The sequence below is a fragment of the Barbus barbus genome (assembly GCF_936440315.1).
Source record: "Barbus barbus genome assembly, chromosome: 34".
Classification (NCBI taxonomy): domain Eukaryota; kingdom Metazoa; phylum Chordata; class Actinopteri; order Cypriniformes; family Cyprinidae; genus Barbus; species Barbus barbus.
In genome coordinates, this window is record NC_136762.1 from 15,505,474 (window position 1) to 15,527,217 (window position 21,744).

The 21,744-nt window shown below is 37.7% G+C and overlaps 1 protein-coding gene across 1 annotated transcript in view; it reads left to right on the plus strand.

Annotated features, from left to right (window-relative positions):
- The window catches only part of LOC306854115 (mitochondrial import inner membrane translocase subunit TIM50), a 32,877-nt gene extending 11,895 nt beyond the window's left edge, over positions 1–20,982 (plus strand). The window contains exons 4-11 of the mRNA XM_079391946.1: positions 784–805; positions 8,919–8,977; positions 9,067–9,186; positions 13,867–13,971; positions 15,349–15,447; positions 19,740–19,896; positions 19,985–20,091; positions 20,194–20,982. Coding sequence (XP_079248072.1) covers positions 784–805; positions 8,919–8,977; positions 9,067–9,186; positions 13,867–13,971; positions 15,349–15,447; positions 19,740–19,896; positions 19,985–20,091; positions 20,194–20,292 — 768 coding nt within the window. The 3' untranslated portion in view covers positions 20,293–20,982. The remainder of the gene's footprint in view (positions 1–783; positions 806–8,918; positions 8,978–9,066; positions 9,187–13,866; positions 13,972–15,348; positions 15,448–19,739; positions 19,897–19,984; positions 20,092–20,193) is intronic.
- The last annotated feature ends 762 nt before the right edge of the window (positions 20,983–21,744 follow it).

Sequence of the window (21,744 nt, forward strand, 5' to 3'; positions counted from 1 at the left end):
CTTTGTTCCTGCATACTGGCTGTGTGCAGTGTTGTCCAGTGGAGGGCGCCAGAGCGGTTTCTGTACAGTGAATGAATGCAGTTTGCCCATGTTGTACTGTGAGCCGTCCCACCAGGCAGCATGTGGGGTCCTGAACCCCATGAGGGGCAGAACCTGCTCACAGATGCAGCTGAATATTAATTGGTTTGGCACCTATTGGTGGACTAATGTGAATTGCTGTTAAAAGACTAAAGAACTATGTATGTTTACATTTAATCTCTGACAGTACTATGCCAAAAGGTATTTTAACTGTGCCTGATGTGCCATGTTCAGTAGTATTATAGAATAAATGTATTATACATATAATATATATAAAGTTTTATAGGTAACTAAACTGAAACTTCAACTAAACATTAACTTAATAAACTTATTTGAACTTTTTAGCTAGCTGCCAAAGCAACATTTGTCATTTTCATTTAGTATAACATGATGTACTAAAATAATTAAAACTGAAATAAAAATGAATATATAATATAAAACAAAAATAAGCTTAAGAAACTAGTAAAATAATGCAAATCAAAATGACTAAAATGTTAACTAAAAAGGAAAATGTAAAATAAAATAACCTGTCAGTCTAAAAAAAGAATCGAAGGAGTTTTATCAAACCTTTTACTATTAATTTGTTGTATTTCTAGTTTGTATGCAAGCACTCTCCTCGTACCCACATGTGATGACTTGATGTGCCAGTGTGCATTGAAAACAATGTCTACTTGTGTCTCACCTCTCTGTTTTCTTTTTTTTCAGATTCCAGATGAGTTTGATAATGGTAAGTCCTCCCTTTATCTGAACACATCAGGCCCTGAGGCTGTTATGAAATGGTTTGGACATTTCATGCGCTTACAAAGGCTTTTCACACTGTATTAAAAAGTAACCTTAACGTAATAACCCAAGCTGAGGGCCTGTTGTGGTGGGCATTTTATTCCTACATACAGATTTTCATCTAATTGATAAGACAGTTTAGTTTCACTTTAAGTGTGTTTAAATGCACTGAAAGCATTCCTCAAAGCTCAGGAGGAAGTTGGCTGGACAAAAATAAAGTAGAGAACTCTCATTATTATTTATTGTAGACCTTCAGTCTACAAGCGCAAAATGCTGTAATTCCCCCTCCTTTTGAAAGCAGAATATTGTTAGCCACATTACACGGCCTTTTTAGCAGATGAGGACCCTTCTGGCCTGCTTGTTGTGTGTTTGTTCACCTGTCAGGTTAGCATGGCACATGATGGATTTCTGGTGCCATGCAGCACCTTTTACCCAGTGCCAGCGGGTGTCAGCCCATTTCACAATCAAATGCTTCATGGGGCCGAGCCCCTGCACATGACCCCTGCAAGCATCAATCTCTCACACACCCGGATTGGCCCTTAACCAGTGGCATGCGGCGCATGTGCCAGATCACATTGGCAGTTGTTTCACTGCATTCATTCACGCTGCATTGACTCTTAATTGTGGGTTGTTGAATTATGAGGCTTGTATCTCTTTTTTCAGTTTTAATGGGATAGTTCACACAAAAATAGAAATTCAGTCACCATTTATTAACCGCTATGTTGTTCCAGATCTGTATGACTTTCTGTGACCTGTAAAACGCACATTGTGAATTTTTAAAGAATGTCCATTTTTTTAACACGTACATTTTACATTTGACATCAGTTGTTTTTTGGGTTTTTTTGTTCATTTTGGAGCATGAAACTCTGAGCTTCACTACTTTTAAATTTGTGGTCAGTAAGATTTTTTTAAGGTTTTTGAAAGTGTCTTCTAGAAGTCTCTATAGTAAAAACAGTAATATTGTTAAATATTATTACAGATAAAAACAACAGATTTTTGATATACTTTAGAATGTAATGTATTTGTGTGACGCAAAGCTGCATTTTCAGCATCATTACTCCAGTCTTTAGTGTCACATGATTCTTCAGAAATCATTCTAATATGCTGATTTGCTGCTCAAGAAACATTTATTTTTATTTTCTATGTTAAAAACAGTTGTGCTGCTTAATATTTTAGTGGAAACTGAGACGCATCTTTTTCTTTGATATTTCAAAAGTTCAGAAGAACCACATTGATTTTAAATTGATGTCAATCACAGCATTATAAATGTTTTTGTCACTTTTTATGAATTAAATGCATCTTTGCTGAATAAAATTATTAATTTCTTTTGTAAAAAAAAAACTTACCGCAAACTAGGGTTTATTCCTCAGAATTTAACAGACAAAAGTCATACAAGTTTGAAACTAAATAAGGGTGAGTAAATAATAATTGTATTTTATTTTATTTTTTAAGGTGTACTGTTTCTTTAAGTTTGGCATTCTGTTTGTGGACCTTGGGTTTTATAGTGATTTTTATGTGGTTATTTGACTGAACCATTTTTATATTTATATTTAAAGCATCAATCGAGTACAGATATGCCATCTTCAGAGCATTACATTATTAATAGAGTAAAGGTGGAGACGCCACTTAACAGCGGTAAATGCAGACCACCTGCGCTTTTCATTCACTGCTGATGTCAGTTGAGATAGCAAGCTGCTTTCACTTCCTCTGTGATCGCACACTCTTATCATAATTACGTAATTAATTCCACGCATTCCCTGAAGTGCCCCCCCCCCCGACCTCGATTTATTACCTTTGAGCCCAAAGTGCTGCTGTCCAACACTAAAGCTCTTATAGCTTTTAATGCCATAACGAAGGGCCATGATTACTTTAGGGAACGAGGTGAAACGCCTACTCCCTCAAGGGAGTGGAGAAGCAGGTTTTCTGCATCCTGGGCCCATGCTTACCCTCCCTAACACAGCAGAAGGGCAGTGTGGGGATGAAGAATGGACCCTTGATAGACGCCGTCCTCAGGGAGAGGAGACGAGGCAAACAGGCGTGCCTCCAAAAAAAACTTTTCTGCCTTGCCAAGTGACGGCATTCAATGGAAGACACTTATATGCACATCCTGCGCCAACCCGCCCCCTATCAAAACCTGCATCTCTCAATTTGTACGAAATGGCAACTGGCCAGTGATCTAATTTATGGAGTCACAAACTGTCGTTTTTATTAGATCACATCACCAAGACTACAAATAATTATTTGTGTCTGTTTGTTTAAAACTTTAGAAACCGCATGGTTTCGTACTTGTGTCACTGGTGTAATGAATGAAGTGAAATATAACGACCGGTTCACCCATCAACTGGGTCTGATCTTTGAAGAACAAGTGTAGTCTTGTTTGCTGTGATACTGCGTGGATTCAAATGTGTCAGGAGGAGGGGTTGATTTGCTTGAGCTTAAACACAAAGATTTCATCACCAACCGATAGCAACAACAATAATCAGGAAATAAAAGGGAGGGCTGTGTAATACTCAGGTGTGAAAGCTCACTTTCCCTTGAAGGCATTGGGCTTATTCGGTTATCTCTGTAATCCCTTTTTAGTGTGCTAGGCATGGATCTCATAAGCCTGAAAACTCAAAAAAAAAAAAAGGTGTGCAATCTTACAGCCTGTTCACATCTTTAAGAATAACTATATTAGCGTCCACACCAATAGGCGATAATGTCAATGTTTTTATCATTAATCTGCTAGAAAAAAATCATGCTGGAATTTATTTAAACAATATTGTACCTCTGTGTTGCTATCGTTATAGTTGTGGTATGACTATTCTCATATAGTTGGAATAATTATAAAAACTTATGCTCACCAAGGCTGTGTTTATTTGATCAGAAATACAGGACAATTAGTAATATTGTGAAATATTGTTACAATTACAATTTACAATTTAACATAACTTTTCTATTTGAATGTATGTTAAAGGGATGGTTCACCCAAAAATGAAAATTCTGTCATCAATTTCTCACCATCATGTCGTTCCAAACCTGTAAGACCTTCGTTCATCTTCGGAACACAAATTAAGATATTTTTGATGAAAGCCGAGAGCTCTCTGATCCTCCCATAGACAGCAAGGTTCCTTACACGATCAAGGCTCAGAAACGTAGCAAGGAGATCGTTAAAATAGTCCATGTGACATCAGTGGTTCAACCATAATTTTACGAAGCTACGAGAATACTTTTTGTGCGCAGAGAAAACAAAAATAACGACTTTATTCAACAATTAATCTCCTCCGCATCACCCTATAGTGCCATTTTGGAGTATCACATATGTAAACAACGTATGTGCGCGGATACGTTGTTTACTTTCAGATCAAAGCGTAAACAGTGTATCCGCGTATTGTGCTGCTGACACACAACAGCATACGTTGTTTACGTATGTGATACTCTCTAAAATGGCACCAGGGTGACGCGGAGGAGACAATTTGTTGAATAAAGTCGTTATTTTTGTTTCCTTTGCAAAAAGTATTCTTGTAGCTTCATAAAATTACAGTTGAACCACTGATGTCACATGGATTATTTTAACGATCTCCTTACTGCGTTTTTGAGCCTTGATCGTGTAAGGAACCTTGCTGTCTATGGGAGGATCAGAGAGCTCTCGGATTTCATCAAAAATATCTTAATTTGTGTTCCGAAGATGAACGAAGGTCTTACAGGTTTGGAACAACAGGAGGGTGAGTCACTAACGACAGAATTGACATTTTTTTGGTGAACTATCCCTTTAAAATGTAATTTATACCTATGATGCAGAGCTGAATTTTTAGCAATCATTATTCCAGTCTTTAGCATCACATGATCTTTCAGAAATCATTCTAATGCATTATTTATTGTTATTATCAATGTTGACAATAGTTGTGCTGCTTAATATATTGTGGAAACCGTGGTAAATTTTTAAATGAACACAATTTATTTGAAACAGAAATAGTTACAATCTGTAAAATAATAAATGTTTACTGTGACTATTTATCAATTTAATGCATCCTTGTTTAATAAAAGTATCAGTTTCTTTAAAAAAATTACTGTATGTTCAACAATTTTTTCATATACCTTTAATGAATTCATATTTTAAGTGAAAATTTAAAATGTTTCTCTTCAGGTTTAAACATCTAACATTACTCTTATAAGTTCCAGGTAGACTGTAGAGTTGTCCTGTGTGGTTGTAGGGAGGAATAGGTTAGTGGGTCAGAAATGTTATTTCGTCCTCAAGCACAAAAAGCCTCCAATACTCAAATCAAACAAATGGCGAGCTGTAGATGACCCAAGAAGACACAAGCATAGGCTTGGTACTCTATCCACAGGACAGTTAGATCCCCATATGACAGCAGGGAGAGAGGGGCTGCACCTAAAGACCACTTTTCACGGATGGAGAAAGGAGCGATTGACAGGGAGGAAAAAAGTAAGAGGCTCCCAAAGAAAGGGATGGAAGAAAGGCAATTGAGTAATGGCCTTTGGCAAACTAGCGAAGCATATGCTAACCCAGTGCAGGATTAAAGGAGGCCTTTGTTGTGTCCAGAGGCCTAGCCATCGATCTTCCTCTCCCTCACTCCTTGCCTTAGACTCAATGGGCATCCCTCCAGAGAGCCGCAGACCCTCTGTGAAGCAACAATGGGACTCCTCGCATTTACACTGACAAACAAGTTTAGCACAAGAGACTCTTCAAAGTGCACCCAGTTGTTCTGCGCTTTTCCGGTGTCGTCTTGAATCAGTCTTGGTAACGGTTTCTGCAACTGTTCACCCTTTGTATTGATCTTGGTCTAGTGGAGAAGGAAGGACTGACATATGTGCCAGTTTGGATGGAGTGTGAAGAGGAATAAACTTTTTCCAGAATCATACAAAAAGTAAAAGAAATGGTTACTCTACACTACCATTCAAATATATATATATATTTTTTTTTTTTTTTTTTTTTTTTTTTTTTTAATCAAAAATGACAGAAAAGATAGTCAAATAAACTTTTTTGTACCTTTTACCTTTTTTGTTGTTCATCAACTAATCCTGAAAAAAATTCTAATGTATCAGTTTCCACAAACATTAAGCAGCACAACTGTTGATAATACTGAAAATTCAGCTTTGCCATCACAGGAATAAATTACATTTTAAAATATATTCATATAGAAAACTCTTATTTTTAAGTTGTATTAATATTTCACAATAATTCTGTTTTTAATCAAATAAATGCAGCCTTGTTGAGCATACCAGAAACCAGTTAAAAGATTTTACCAACCCCAAACTTTGCTCTACAAATATGTGATGTTATAACAAAGCCATCATATGGCTTCAGAAGACTTTAAATATCATGCATGGACCACTGCTATGGTGGTTTGAATATTTTTATTTTGGGTTCCTCAAAGCAAGAGTGTCTTTAGAACAATATGTGGGTGAGGAAGTGATAACGTTTTTGAAGAACTATTTGTTGTTCAACAGTTGTTTTTGTCTAACACAGCTTCAGGTTTGCTTCATAAATCAATTACTTTATAGAAACAAATCTGTGTTGCTAATGCCATATATATGGCACCTACTAACACACCACCACTATCTCCCTTCAACATGAGTATGATGACAAGACGTCCATCTTGTCTCACTCATTAGTCTCAAGGGAAAGCTTATTCCAATGGAGGCTGCCCACAGGCACATACTCCCTCACAGAGTGCAAACACTCCCCCTCCGAACTAATCAAACAGGGGAGAAAAGGAGGGAAAGGGCTTGAGTGGCCGGAGGAGAGGGTGTTTAAGCAGTTTATATCGTCCCTCCCCCGATGTCTCCCAATCAGCCTCCTTCCTCGTGCTCTGATGTTGTTGACAAGGGCCCCTTGGCAGGCTGGCTGCCTTAACAGACGCACAGCGAACCGTGTGGAACCTGTGTGCTGCCACTTTATCTGTCCTTTCTGCTGCTTGAGGTGACATATGGCATGTGGCGACTGGAGGGAGCTGAGGCCATGAAATGGGGCTAATAACTTTAGTTTGAATGATGTGGGGATGTAGTAAATTGTCTTGAAGTGGCCATTGTTGGATGTGGGGCTGTAATATCAATAACCTATAAATGGTTTAAAACGACTTGACATTTTTGCATTTTATACAGTAAGTTGTAGGGCTGGGTTTTGACACATTTCATGATTCGATTCTGATTGTCAAGCTTTCGATTCAATTTCCGATTCAATTCAATATCGATTTTGGATATCCGCTACGGTACATAAAATTTCCTCAAGGAAAAAGTGTTGCAACTAATGCTGTAAAATATGCATGCAAATTAACTGATTTGTATACAAATGGTTATATTGCACTCAATTAAGTTTTTTATAATACAACCCGAATTCCGGAAATGTTGGGACGTTTTTTTAAATTTGAATAAAATGAAAACTAAAAGACTTTCAAATCACATGAGCCAGTATTTTATTTACAATAGAATATAGAGAACATAACAAATGTTTAAACTGAGAAATGTTACACTTATCCACTAAATGAGCTCATTTCAAATTTAGCTACAGGTCTCAAAAAAGTTGGCACGGGGGCAACAATGGACTGAAAAAGCAAGAAATTTTGAAAAGATTCAGCTAGGAGAACATCTAATGAAGTTAATTGACATCAGGTCTGTAACACGATTAGCTGTAAAAGGGATGTCTTAGAGTGGCAGAGTCTCTCAGAAGTAAAGATGGGCAGAGGCTCTCCAATCTGTGAAAGAGTGCGTTAAAAGATTGTGGAATACTTTAAAAACAATGTTCCTCAACGTCAAATTGCAAAGACTTTGCAAATCTCATCATCTACAGTGCATAACATCATCAAAAGATTCAGAGAAACTGGATAAATCTCTGTGCGTAAGGGACAAGGTGGAAGACCTTTTGTTGGATGCCCATGGTCTTCGGGCCCTCAGACGACACTGCATCACTCATCGGCATGATTCTGTCATTGACATTACTGAATGGGCCCAGGAATACTTCCAGAAACCACTGTCGGTAAACACAATCCGCTGTGCCATCTAAAGCTCTATCATACAAAAACAAGCAATATGTGAACATGGTCCAGAAGTGCTGTCATGTCCTGTGGGCAAAGGCTCATTTAAAATGGACTGTTTCAAAGTGGAAAAGTGTTCTATGATCAGACTATTATCTATGTTCTATTGTGAATAAAATATTGGCTCATGTGATTTGAAATTCTTTTAGTTTTCATTTTATTCAAATTTAAAAACGTCCCAACAATTCGGGTTGTAATAGTTACAATTAATTATATTTCTCTTCCAATTCATTTTTGCAATATAAACATTTAAATGGTAGCTGTCAAAAAAACTTTATTGAATTAGACAATGAAGAACAGTACAAAAAATATAATGAATATATTATATAGTGCATATATTTAGCAAAATGCTCCTCTCCATAGTTAATTTCTCTAGCTGTCTAGCGGGTTTATGGTCACCGAATGTTTTTTTCTGAGGTATATGTGAAGTTGCGTGACATTGTTTGCAAGCTGATATATTGACATGTTTCCGCGGTCGAAACACTGATTAAGTCATTGCATGAGATAGGATACGGATTTTGGTAAATTGTACTCTTTCTTTTAACATACCTTCGGACGTTCATTCACATTATTTTCATGCAGTAACTAAAGCGGAGGACATGATCAGTTCACGTGAGCTTCGCGCTGCCGCTTTTGAACTGAGGTGCTACAGCAATCTGTCACTCCACATTAAACAGTGTCAAAATGGTATTTATTGTTTGAATATAGTAATAAAATGAAAAATTTAATATCAATTTATAATTTATTATTTGTTTCATATCAAAAATAGGGCATAATGCTACTTGCTATTTATTTGGACTGGAGGCGCGCTACAATTTTCCGTTCATTAACTGAAAACAAGCTAGACTAATGATTCTTCAGATTTAAGAAAAGATATCACTTTGTGAAAATGAGAATAGATTAAAATCGAGAAATCAATATTTTTTTTTTACCCAGCCCTAGTAAGTTGAAGGCATTTGAGGAGCTAAAATAAACATGAATATTTTATTCTTCTGACTTTACCAGTGTATGATTTCTGTCCTCTAGATGTTCCTGTCATCCAGCAGCTCAGAAGAACTTTTAAATATTTCAAAGATTACAGACAGGTTAGAGTATACTGAAAATATTCCCAATCTATATCTGCATAGGAAAGAATCTGAGAAAAAAAAAATGTTTTCTTTCTGCTTCTCTGTAGATGATCATCGAGCCCACAAGCCCAAAGCTTCTTCCAGACCCTCTGCGAGAACCCTACTACCAGCCTCCATACACTCTAGTGCTGGAGCTCACTGACGTCCTCCTCCATCCAGAGTGGTCGGTAGGTGTCAGCTCAATTAAAATAACAATGAGAGAACCTGCATTTAAGGAATGAGGAAAGACTAATGCACACTACTGTTTAAAATTTTCAAAAAGGGGTGTGTGTGTGTGTATACATACACACAGTATCTCACAGAAGTGAGTACACCCCTCAAATTTTTGTAAATATTTTATTATATCTTTTCATGTGACAACACTGAAGAAATGACACTTTGCAACAATGTAAAGTAGTGAGTGTGCAGCTTGTATTACAGTGTAAATTTGCTGTCCCCTCACACAGCCATTGTCTAAACCGCTGGCCACAAGAGTGAGTACACCCCTAAGTGAAAATGTCCAAATTGGGTCCAAAGTGTCAATATTTTGTGTGGCCACCATTATTTTCCAGCACTGCCTTAACCCTCTTGGGCATGGAGTTCACCAGAGCTTCACAGGTTGCCACTGGAGTCCTCTTCCACTCCTCCATGAGGACATCACGGAGCTGGTGGATGTTAGAGACCTTGCGCTCCTCTATCTTCCGTTTGAGGATGCCCCACAGATGCTCAATTGGGTTTAGGTCTGGAGACATGCTTGGCCAGTCTATCACCTTTACCCTCAACTTCTTTAGCAAGGCAGTGGTCGTCTTGGAGGTGTGTTTGGGGTTGTTATCATGTTGGAATACTGCCCTGCGGCCCAGTCTCCGAAGGGAGGGGATCATGCTCTGCTTCAGTACGTCACAGTACATGTTGGCATTCATGGTTCCCTCAATGAACTGTAGCTCCCCAGTGACACCATGACACTCCCACACCATGACACTCCCACCACCATGCTTGACTGTAGGCAAGACAAACTTGTCTTTGTAGTACTCCTCACCTGGTTGCCGCCACACACGCTTGACACCATCTGAACCAAATAAGTTTATCTTGGTCTCATCAGACCACAGGATATGGTTCCAGTAATCCATGTCCTTAGTCTGCTTGTCTTCAGCAAACTGTTTGCGGGCTTTCTTGTGCACTAGGGGTGTGCTCAAAATATCGATTCTTAGATACATACCGATATAATAAAAAAAGATCGATATAGTATATATATAGTATATATATATATAGTATCGATATTCTAGCCCTTAGTATCGATACTCCGCCCAGCCATTAGGGGGCGCAGCGGCGCCCGCGAGTTTCAAAAAAACTCATGGAAAATGTTAAAGCAAGATGTAGCATTTAAGTGATTTCATAGTGAAATATGTTATGGCAGTACATGGTGTCACAAAAAAGAATTATAAGAAGATTTAATAAGAAAAGAATAATAAGAAGAAGATTTTGTGCTTGTGTGAGCTCAGACTGTACCCTTGGAAAGTTAAATGTTGACTTGTGGTAATTTCCAGATTAATACAATTTGTGTACAATTAATCAGAGCACTTAAAGTTGCAAATATTTAAGCAAAATGCACTTTGTTATAATGCACTTTTGTCTTCAATAAATTGAAGAAAAATGCAGAGTTCTGTTTGTTGAGTAAATGTGTTCAGCATTAAATAATTGGCTCTGGCCCATGTATTTTTATTGAATCGTATCGAATCGTGTCACATTGTATCAAATCGTATCGAGACAGCTCTGTATCGAGGTACGTATCGAATCGTGACCTGTGTATCGAGGTATGTATCGTATCGCCAGGTTCTCCAAGGTATACAGCCCTATTGTGCACCATCTTTAGAAGAGGCTTCCTTCTGGGACGACAGCCATGCAAGCCAATTTGATGCAGTGTGCGGCGTATGGTCTGAGCACTGACAAGCTGACCCCCCCACCCCTTCAACCTCTGCAGCAATGCTGGCAGCACTCATACGTCTATTTCCCAAACACAACCTCTGGATATGACGCTGAGCACGTCCACTCAACTTCTTTGGTCGACTGTGGCGAGGCCTGTTCTGAGTGGAACCTGTCCTGTTAAACCGCTGTATGGTCTTGGCCACCGTGCTGCAGCTCAGTTTCAGAGTCTTGGCAATCTTCTTATAGCCTAAGCCATCTTTATGTAGAGCAACAATTCTTTTTTTCAGATCCTCAGAGAGTTCTTTGTCATGAGGTGCCATGTTGAACTTCCAGTGACCAGTATGAGAGAGTGAGAGCGATAACACCAAATTTAACACACCTGCTCCCCATTCACACCTGAGACCTTGTGACACTAACGAGTCACATGACACCGGGGAGAGAAAATGGCTAATTGGGCCCACACCGAAAGAGATTTTTTTTTTTTTTTTTGCTATTTTCGGACAAATAATTTTGGTTGCCGAACATTCAGTGCGTCCCTAATATATATATTATTCAGATACAACATATTCATCAGAATTGTCAGGAAAGACATTTATAGTATTACAGAAGATTCCTGTTTTAGGCAAATGCTGTTCTTTTGAATTTTCTATTCCTCAAAGAATCCTGGACAAATGCATCACGGTTTCCTAAAAACTATTAGGCAACACAACTGCTATCAACATTAATAATCAGAAACATTTTTGCATACCAAATCACCATATTAAAATTATTTCTGAAGGATCTGACACTGAAGACTGGAAATGATGCTGAAAATTCTACTTTTTTTCACTACCATTTACCTTTAACATTAAAACAGTTAAATTATAATAATATTTCACAATATTACTGCTGTTGTGCGTTTTTAATCAAATACATGCAGCCTTGGTGAACATAAGACAGTTCTTTGAAAAACTTGTACTGTGGAATGGTAGTGTAATTTAATATTTTTGTTACTTTTTGTTTTTTGTTTTTTGTTTACTCATTTTGCCTTTAATTAAATTTTAATGGGCTTTAATTTGCGAGAAATATGTTTTTAAAAGTACAATTAATACGAGGAAAAAAAATTATTATTATTTCTAGTAATATTCACACCATAGACCATGTCAACTCCCAGTCCCAATGAGCCACCTTGAGCTGTGAGACATAGACTTCACATTCTCAGAACTATATTCATAGAGCTATCATGAAATGATTCTTAAACCTAGATTGGTTAGATTGAACGCCTAGTAAACTTTTCGTGGGCGTTTGGCTCGTAATTGCATGCTCTGTCCTGTTCCAAACTAAACACAGCTGCGCCTGCTCCCGTATATTCTGTAGATACACTCTTTTTGTGCAGTGCTGTATAATGTGTATTTTTGTGCACTCAGATCCAGACTACAATAAAGTATCTCAATTTGATCGGTTTGATTTACTATTAAACAACCCTTAGTAGCCTATCATTTTATCCTTATCAATTTCTGTTAATCATATAAGGCCATCTGGAACGCTGTTTTGGGCCAACCACCTGTCACCTCCTTTACCTGCTCCCTCCTCCCCTCTGTTCCCTCTACCTGGCCAGCTGTGAGGGAAGGGCCACACACAGGTGACAGGTGGATTATAGCCGACCTGTAACCTGACACACCTCAGCAGACTGTTACCGTGGCGCACGGCACAGTGATTTTTGTTAAACCTCAAGTGAAGCTTTGTCTGTGACTGTATTCTTATTTTTGGTTTTGTCTGACATGTATACTCAGGTATAGGTGTTTAGTGGCATACGAAAGTGCAATTAAAGTATCTGTTACTCTAAACTAAACAAAAGGGTTCTAGCTCACAGTACAGAAGAGATTGTTGACTTTGATGCTAAAATACAACTTACTTTACTAAAGACATTTAACAATCAATTGACATGAAAAATGCTTCTTTGCTCTGTCTTTATTCTACAGGCTGATGATCGCAATAGTCACGCTCTTGTTTTTCCAGTAAATGACTGAGAAAGACTGTTTAACATTGTTTGTTAAAAATGCATTCCAGATGGGACGTCTAAAGATGTTTGAGATTAAATAGCAACACTCTGGAAATCTGAAAAAGCACCTATGAGCAAAACACGTCAGAGATGGCATAAGGAGACTAGCAGTGGGCTGCTAATAGCAAAAGTCTGTTACATTTTATTTCCTTTTTTCTTTGTTTCAACAAGGAACTGAATGAATTCAAATAAATGCACTGTATTCTGAAAGGCAATTACGTACATTACCATTCAAAAGTTTAGAGTAAGAAAGTTGTTTTTTTTTCCAGATGTCTCTTGTTCACCAAGGCTGCATTTATTTATTCAAAAATACAGGAAAACCGTAATTTTGTGAAATATTTTTACAGTTTTAAACAACAGTTTTCTATTTTAATGTTTTAAAATGAAATGCATTCCTGTAATGCAAAGCTGAATTCAGCATCATTACTCCAGTCTTCAGTGTCACATGATTCTTCAGAAATCATTCTAATATGCTGATTTAGTGTTTAAGCAATATTTCTTACTATTATCAATATTGAGAAATACTGAAAAATACTGTTGTGCTGCTTAATATTTTTGTGGAAACATATTTTTTCAGGATTCTTTAATTAATAGAAATAGAACTCCCTTGAAAAATTATAAATGCTATAATTATTTAAGGATTAGTTTCTTGCAAGAAATTGTACTGACCCCAAACTAATGTAAATGTACATGCAAACTGACCAGTTAAAAACAAAAATGGTAAATAAAAAAGATGAATTACAATTTATAATCCTATAAATATTATAAATACTTAATGAAAATTGTTCTGCTATAAAACTAATATTAAACAATATTATTCTAAATCCTATTGATAGCCCTAATAAACATATACACATTTTTAAACTGTGTTGTAATGTTTTCTGGATCTCCTTTGCCCCTCTAGTTGGCTACAGGCTGGCGTTTTAAGAAGAGGCCTGGCATAGATTACCTGTTCCAGCAACTGGCCCCGCTTTATGAGATAGTCATCTTCACATCAGAGACGGGCATGGTGAGGACTGCCTATTTAACACAATAATGCAAGAGTGAAGTGCTTGTTATTTGTTTTTGCACACACTGTTTCAAATGCAATTGAAAGGAAAAGTTTCTTGAACCATTCTTAGCATTTAACCTGCTTTCAATGGATGTTATTTTGGATACAGTGGCACACCTTCTTATCTGTTGATTCTACAAACACACAGTCTTGTACTCAAATATAATGTTTCCTAATTGATGCCATCAGTGAGACATTTGTGCTCCGCTTTAGTCTGCTAGTGTTTGTGTATGTCTGTTGTCGTTTTGTTGGTGTGGCACACTTGTAAAGTCATGCAAATAAGATTTGTTTTGATTGAAGAGCCATTTGCTGCTGCTACTGCTGTTTTGTTTTGTTTTATTGTAATGAATGCGAAATGTCAATTCAGCTTTTCAGCAATGTAAAAATGGCCCATCTTCTGTCTTGATGGGCTGCTTCACAAATTTTTGAGCAACTAGCATTTGTAATTTAGGCTTTTGACAGTATTTGATGGCTAAATATGATATAAGAAGTTATTTTAGATATCTTGATTCCACTACATCCACCATCTGTTCTGTAGATGAGTTTTTCTTCATTGGAACAGATTTGAAGAAATTCAGCATTACATCAGTTGCTCACCAATGGATCCTCTGCAGTGAATGGGTACCGTCAGAAAACTTAATAATAATCCACAAGTAATCCACACAACTACACTTCTTCAATCAGTGTCTTGTGAAGTAGAAAAACTGTTTGTAAGAAACTAATCCATCAAGATATTTTTAACTTCAAACCATTGCTGAAATATGAGTCCTCTAACCATATTATTGCTTTCTCCAGTGAAAAAGTTCTTGTCTGAATCAGGGGAGAAATATGCTCCAATCAAACACTGTTTACAAGTGAAAACAGTCCAAAAAAATTCTAAACAAATATGATGAATTTTTATGAGGGGGCAACAGGGACTTTTTCTATAGAGGAAGTGGTATTATGGATTATGGAGCCGTATTTTGGCCAGAAGTGATGGTTTAAAGTTAAAATGACTTAATTATGGATTTGTTTCTTGCAAACACGCAGCTTTTCACTTAAGAAGACATTAAATGATAGACTGGAGTTGTGTGGATTACTTGTGGATCATTGTGATGTTTTTATCAGATGTTTGGACTCATTCTGATGGCATCCATTCACTACAGAGCGTCCATTCATGAGCAAGTGATGTAATGCTGAATTTCTTCAAATCTTTTCCAATGGAGAAACAAACTCGTCTACAGAATGGATTGCCTAGATGTTCAGCAACTTTTGGTTTTTGGATGAATGATATCTCTCATTGTAAAACATTTCATAATGTGCATGAAAATAATTCCTGAACGTACAATATTGCAGACGGCGTACCCCTTGATTGACAGTATAGACCCTCAAGGATTCGTGATGTACCGGCTCTTCAGAGATGCCACACACTACATGGAGGGCCACCATGTTAAGGTAAACTACCCAATCTGCTTGTCTGTACATCTGCTTCTCGATATCATGCTTTGTTGGTGATGTGCACAAACTCACTCAGTATTTAGGATACTTCTCTGTTCCTGTAAACAGTGTCGCCACTTACCGTAAAAAAATTCAGCTGTCTGGTATTTCACCCCTACATGACCAAGGGTCTTTTGAGTCACAGTGCTTGAGATGAGCCATATGTCCCCCAAAATAGACGCTGCTCTTTTGATCATAAATTGTAATGTCTTTTTATACAGATGTTAATAGTTTTGTTTTATCAAAGTGCACATGTTCTGTGGAAACCCATTCATAGAACTGTGAAGTCTCAAAATGCTGCAATTCTGATTCATAGACGTGTTTTTGCTAACTTCCTAATTTCTTACAAATGGCATTGAGTAAAGCTCCTCCATGTGTATGTAATAAAGTACAGTCTGATCTTATTGCTCAAGATCCCGCCCCGTGGGCCCCCTCGCCTGAGTGACCCGGACAACATTATGGCGCGATGCCCCCCGTGTCTCTTCTGCATGCCGTCCTTCTGTTCACCCATTGATTTCCCCACTGCTATGTGCTTTTTCTTTTCTTTTTTTTCATCAACAGCCCAAGACAATAGCAGTTTCTTCCCCTCCTTCTCTCCTCCTCCTCCCGTCTCTCTTCTCAGGGCTCATTAAGCTTCTACCCCCTCCTTTTTTCTTCGTTAGGCCGTCCGCTTTCTCCTCATTAGGCTTATGAATGGTGCACAATGCTTTAAATCAAATTCACAATTGCAGTTTACAAATTCAAATTCAGTTTTAAAATGAACTTTAGCATCCACAATCATATTACAGTGAAAGTGAAAGTGACGTGACATACGGCCAAGTATGGTGACCCATACTCGGAATTCGTGCTCTGCATTTAACCCATCCAACGTGCACACACACAGCAGTGAACACACACACACCGTGAACACACACCCGGAGCAGTGGGCAGCCATTTATGCTGCGGCGCCCGGGGAGCAGTTGGGGGTTCGGTGCCTTGCTCAAGGGCACCTCAGTCGTGGTATTGAGGGTGGAGATAGCGCTGGACATTCACTCCCCCCGCCTACAATCCCTGCCGGCCCGAGACTCGAACCCGCAACCTTTGGATTACGAGTCCAAATCTCTAACCATTAGGCCACGACTTCCCCATGTTGCATTGTATATTATTTTATTCATTATACACTACCCTTCAACGTTTGGAGTTAGTTTTTTTTTTTTTTTGAGAGTGAAATTAATACTTTTATTCAGAAAGGAAGCATCAAATTGATCTAAAGTGACAGTAAAGACATTTATAATGTTACAAAAGATTTCTATTTTATTATTTTTAACTTTCTATTTAAATAACTCTGGAAAAAAGTTCTGCATCACTAGCATCAGCATATTAGAATGATTTCTGAAGGATTATGTGACAATGAAAACTGGAGTAATGATGGTGAAAATTCAGCTTTGCCATCAGAGGAATAAATTGCATTTAAAAACTTATTCGAATAGAAAGCGGATGTTTTAAATTGTAATAATATTATACAATACTACTGTTTTTACTTGAGTGTTTTGATCAAATAAATGCAGCCTTGGTGATGAGGCATCTTTCAAAAACAAAAGAAAATCTTACCAACACTGAATGTTGTACTGTGTAAAACATTGAAAAGTAATTATTTTAACTCCATTTCTTTAATTGCATGTTGTTAAAATATTATTATTAAAACATTGCATTTAAGCTTGCAGAAAGTTTGCTAGTAATAGCCCAAAACAAGTTAGAGTAAATTTCTTTCTTTTTTTTTTTTGGTTTTTTTGATAATGCAAATAATTGTTTACTTTATAGTGGATAACTGAAAAATGTCTGATATTATACTTCTTTGTCTACCTTTAAAAAAAACTAAATCTGAAATAAAAATTAAAAATCAGTCATTAATCAAAGTAAATTTACACAGTATTGTAATGTATTAGTGTTGGGCGATATGCTTAACTTTCATATCGTCCTATCATCAGCCTGTGAGATTGCCGATACACAATATTATCATTCTAATTTATTTAATTAATTTCATTGTCAGAAAGTGAACCAACTCCAGTGCAAGGTTAAAAGCAGCCTAAAGTTAATATGACTGAATTTGTATTTAACATAACAATTTCATAAAAACAATGCAAGCTAGTAATTATAATGCTTACATTTCCTCAGTTATTCAAAAAGTAGCTACAGAAAACGAGCAAAGAACATTTACATTACCAAAAAACATTGACGTTCTAGAGCGAGTATATGCACTTTAAAAACACTCCCATTATAATCAGTGATTTTGATCAGTGATCAGCTGCTTCTGATCGTACACAAGCAGACATGAGTGTATGCATGCGTATTTGCGCAATAGGTCTTCGCTCTGGTCACATTTCACCACTGCCTGTCTGGCCTTGTCCACCAGACCCCATCAGCACTCTCTCTCCAGCCACCTTCTGCCAACCCATGTTTATTTCACTCCGCTTCACCCTCCTCTCCTCCTCCCTCACCTCCCATCTGGCTCTGAGAAGCGGGTGGGGGAAGGAGCAAACAAAATCAGATAAGTGTCTTCTAAAGAACTGAATTAACGCCTAGTGCACTTACTAAAAACATGGTGCCCATGGCAAGACTGACACTAAAAGTGAACGCTAAAGCAGCAGAATGCATTATGGGCCAGCATGAACTTGATCTTTGAGTGATGCATGACGGAAAGGTTCCCTGGTATTTGCGATATCGTCGACCGGATTGCAAAGACACTATTTAAACTGAACTGAGCTGGATGATGACATCACTGAATTCAATAATGAAATGCCTTTAAATGAAAATTAAACTGAGTGTTTAATCTTGTCATTTTACATTATTGACACACTATTTTCCTATTTTGATATTGTGCAGTTGCTTTGACACAATTTGCATTGTTAAAAGCGCTATATAAATAAAGGTGACTTGACTATTTATGTAAAACACAACAGTGCTCAGTTTCCCAAGATAGCCTTTCTGTGAACCGTTTGGTACAGATATGACACCAGTAGATGCTGCTGCTCCCCACCCCCAACACAGAAAGGGGGAGGGGCAGACTTTGATTGGCAGGTGCGTAGCGTGGCACGTGCATTTAGTTAGCGGCACGCTTCCTCCGGCTCGTGCTTCAATGTTTTACCTGGGGAATTGGAGAGACTCTGCAACATGACACTCTTACGCCCAGCTGCGATGCACTGCTCTAGTCACACACACACACAAATACACACTAGCTACATAAACGTACTAATTAACATTAGGTTTCACATTTTGAATGCGATTTAGACTCCATTTAGATCACGTGTAGCTATAATCCATAAAAATCTCATTATTTATACATGCACGCTCATACACTCAATAACAAATACAGTGAAACACACACTCTCACTCCCGGTGGGGTTCAGGGCGTCCCTCATTGGGAGGCAGATGCGGGCAATTTATTGTAAATGCTACGGAGTGTGCCTCTGTCAAGAGGGCTTTCCTTTCGAGGCCCCTCCATCTCTCCCGCACACGCAACTTTTTTTCGGTCCCTCAGGGGGATTCTGATGACCTCGGTGATAGAGAGAGTGCAGCGTCCCTGTCCATCTGCTCTGTAGGACCACCACTGAGACAGCTGGCCCGGAGAGAGTGTGTGTTTGTGTGTGAGCGAGCTGCTGAGCGCGGGGGCCAATGGGCTGGTGTTAAGTCTTTGCACCCCTCCACAAATGCATAGGTGTAAATATGGTTTGCATCAGTGTCACACAAACGTTCAGGGGTGAGAAAGGTCACATTTAACCTCAATTTGTATGTATAGCTGGGATAAGTAGACTGCAGCTAGTTTACTAGATGGCAGGGCTTCTGAAGCAATAGTCTGCAAGAGGCAGAGGGTTACAATGATTTTACCATGGTTAAGGTGTTTTGGGGATTTAACCGTAGTAAAATCACTGTACCACACAGCCTAGAGTGGCTTTTATCACATTGCTGTTGCTAACATTAAAAAAAAAGGCCGCACTGTTAAACATCTGTACAGATAAATAGAAGTCTAAAATTGTAAATGAAAAAAGAAACCGTTACATATAATATGATTACATAGAAAGTAAAAATATAATATTACATTATTTGATTTGTATAACTTCATATTTCCATTTATTTTCTTAATTTTAGTTTGTTTTTTTATCTAAATGTTTTAAATCGTTAAAATGTTATTAACAAATAAGCAATATTTCATGTTGGTAAATATGGTGTTTATGCTTAAATGATATTCACTAATGACACTAATTGTCCTGCAGGACGTGTCTTGTTTGAACAGAGACTCCTCTAAAGTCATTTTGGTGGACTGTAAGCGAGAGGCTTTTGGTCTACAGCCTTTCAATGGCCTGGCGCTGCGCAAGTGGGATGGCAACTCCGAGGATCGCACGCTTTATGACTTGGCTGCTTTCCTTAAAAGTGAGTATGCATGTGTGAGAGAAGAGTTCGGGGGAAATTGGTGTTGTTGGATTACTGTTCATTTGTACAAATCATTTGATCTCTATAGCTATAGCCATCAGTGGAGTGGAGGATGTACGTTCAGTACTAGAGAACTACGCCCATGAGGAAGACCCCATTGAAGCCTTCAAAAGAAGACAAGCGCAGCTTGCACAGGTGCTCATCACATCTCTTTTTCCTTGTCAGATGCCATATTTACTTCACTTCACTTCACTTAGTGGTGTTTAATAATACAGCATAAATATTTTGCACATACAGGAAGAAGAACAGAGACTTTCGGAGCTTGCGCAACAGAAGAAACAGGGATTTTCTTTAGGTACCATCGCAGGTCGTTTCTGGTCCCGGAAGCAGCAGTGAGGACTCGTCCTGCTCACACCCACCTGATACGGTCCCACCTGGACTGTGACCAGCCATTGAGATGAGGGTCATAGTCAAAAAGGTGGACAGTGTATGTGGGAGGGAGGGAAGAACGGGAGCAGAAGGGCATGTGTGGAAAAAAACATCTGAAGAGATGCTACCTTCCAAAAGACGTTCCATCCCTGTGGAAAATAGCACTTCCTGGACAGCAGACACACAGATATGGTGCCCTAATGTATGATCTCACTGAATAGAAATTGTTTCAGAGTGGTTGGACCAGTTTCTGTCCACTTCTTGGCTCCCTTATCTCTGCAAGAGCAAAGAACTTCCATGTGAACTGAAAAACTGATGCTGTTTCCATCAAGTAGATTCTATTTCAAACCCATAACTGATGCTGTAGGCAATAGCCTGATATTAGACTTCAAAAATGGCTGCTCAGCACACGGCACATGATGCAAAACCTTGAATTTGTGTTCGTGCTGCCAGTGACACTGTCTTTGTCATGGTGATACTGTTGCAGTGTGTGGGGAGAACCTCGCAAATAAAGAGCTCAATCTGGTGCTATTTCTCTTCATGACAGAAATGGCCCATCATGTCTGAGAATGTGCTTGTGGAATGTTCTTTGTATTGCTTTTGTTGTGACACACCCAGAATATCTCCAATAAACAAACCATAACATAATGTGTGTGCAATGTTTTGCCATGGATTTATTTATTTTTTCTGTTTAAAGATCTCATCCAGAGCAAATCAGCTTGAACTATGATGCTTTAAATGATGAACTTGTACCGTAGTTTATTAATAATCATAATTAGTTGCAGATAGTTATATAAGGTGTTTTTGAGAAGACACTAGATTAATTGCAACACTCAATGTTAAGGAAGCCTGTTTCACAATTCTGAGGAATAAAATTATTATTATGAGAGAACCCGTAAACAATTCTTGCAGCTGTTTATATTTCACAATTTAGGCTTTTTTTTTTTTTTTTTAGAGTTTATATCTCTTACACTGTAAAAAAAATTGTTTCAACTTAAAATAATTTGTTACCCCCGCTGGCTTAAAATTTTAGTTTAGTCAACTAAAATAATACAGTTGTCCCTTAAATTAACATCTTAAAATTAGTAACTTAAAGTAACTTAAAATTTCAAGTTGACTAAACTAAAAAATTTAAATCAGCGGGGGTAACATTTTTTTTAAGTTGAAACTACTTTTTGAAACTTTGACTTAAAATGAAAATTATGAAAATTTGAAAATTATGACAATTAGAATTCTGAGTTGATATTTTGCAATTCTCAGAACTGTTAACTTGAATTATTTTTTAATACAATGCATGTTTAGTTTGATTTATTAATCATTAATTGTGTTTTGTTTTGTTACCAGTGCACTGTTTTGGCCCAGATTTTTTAAATATAAATAGTGTGAATGATTTAATGTTAGTGATTTTATGGAGTGGAT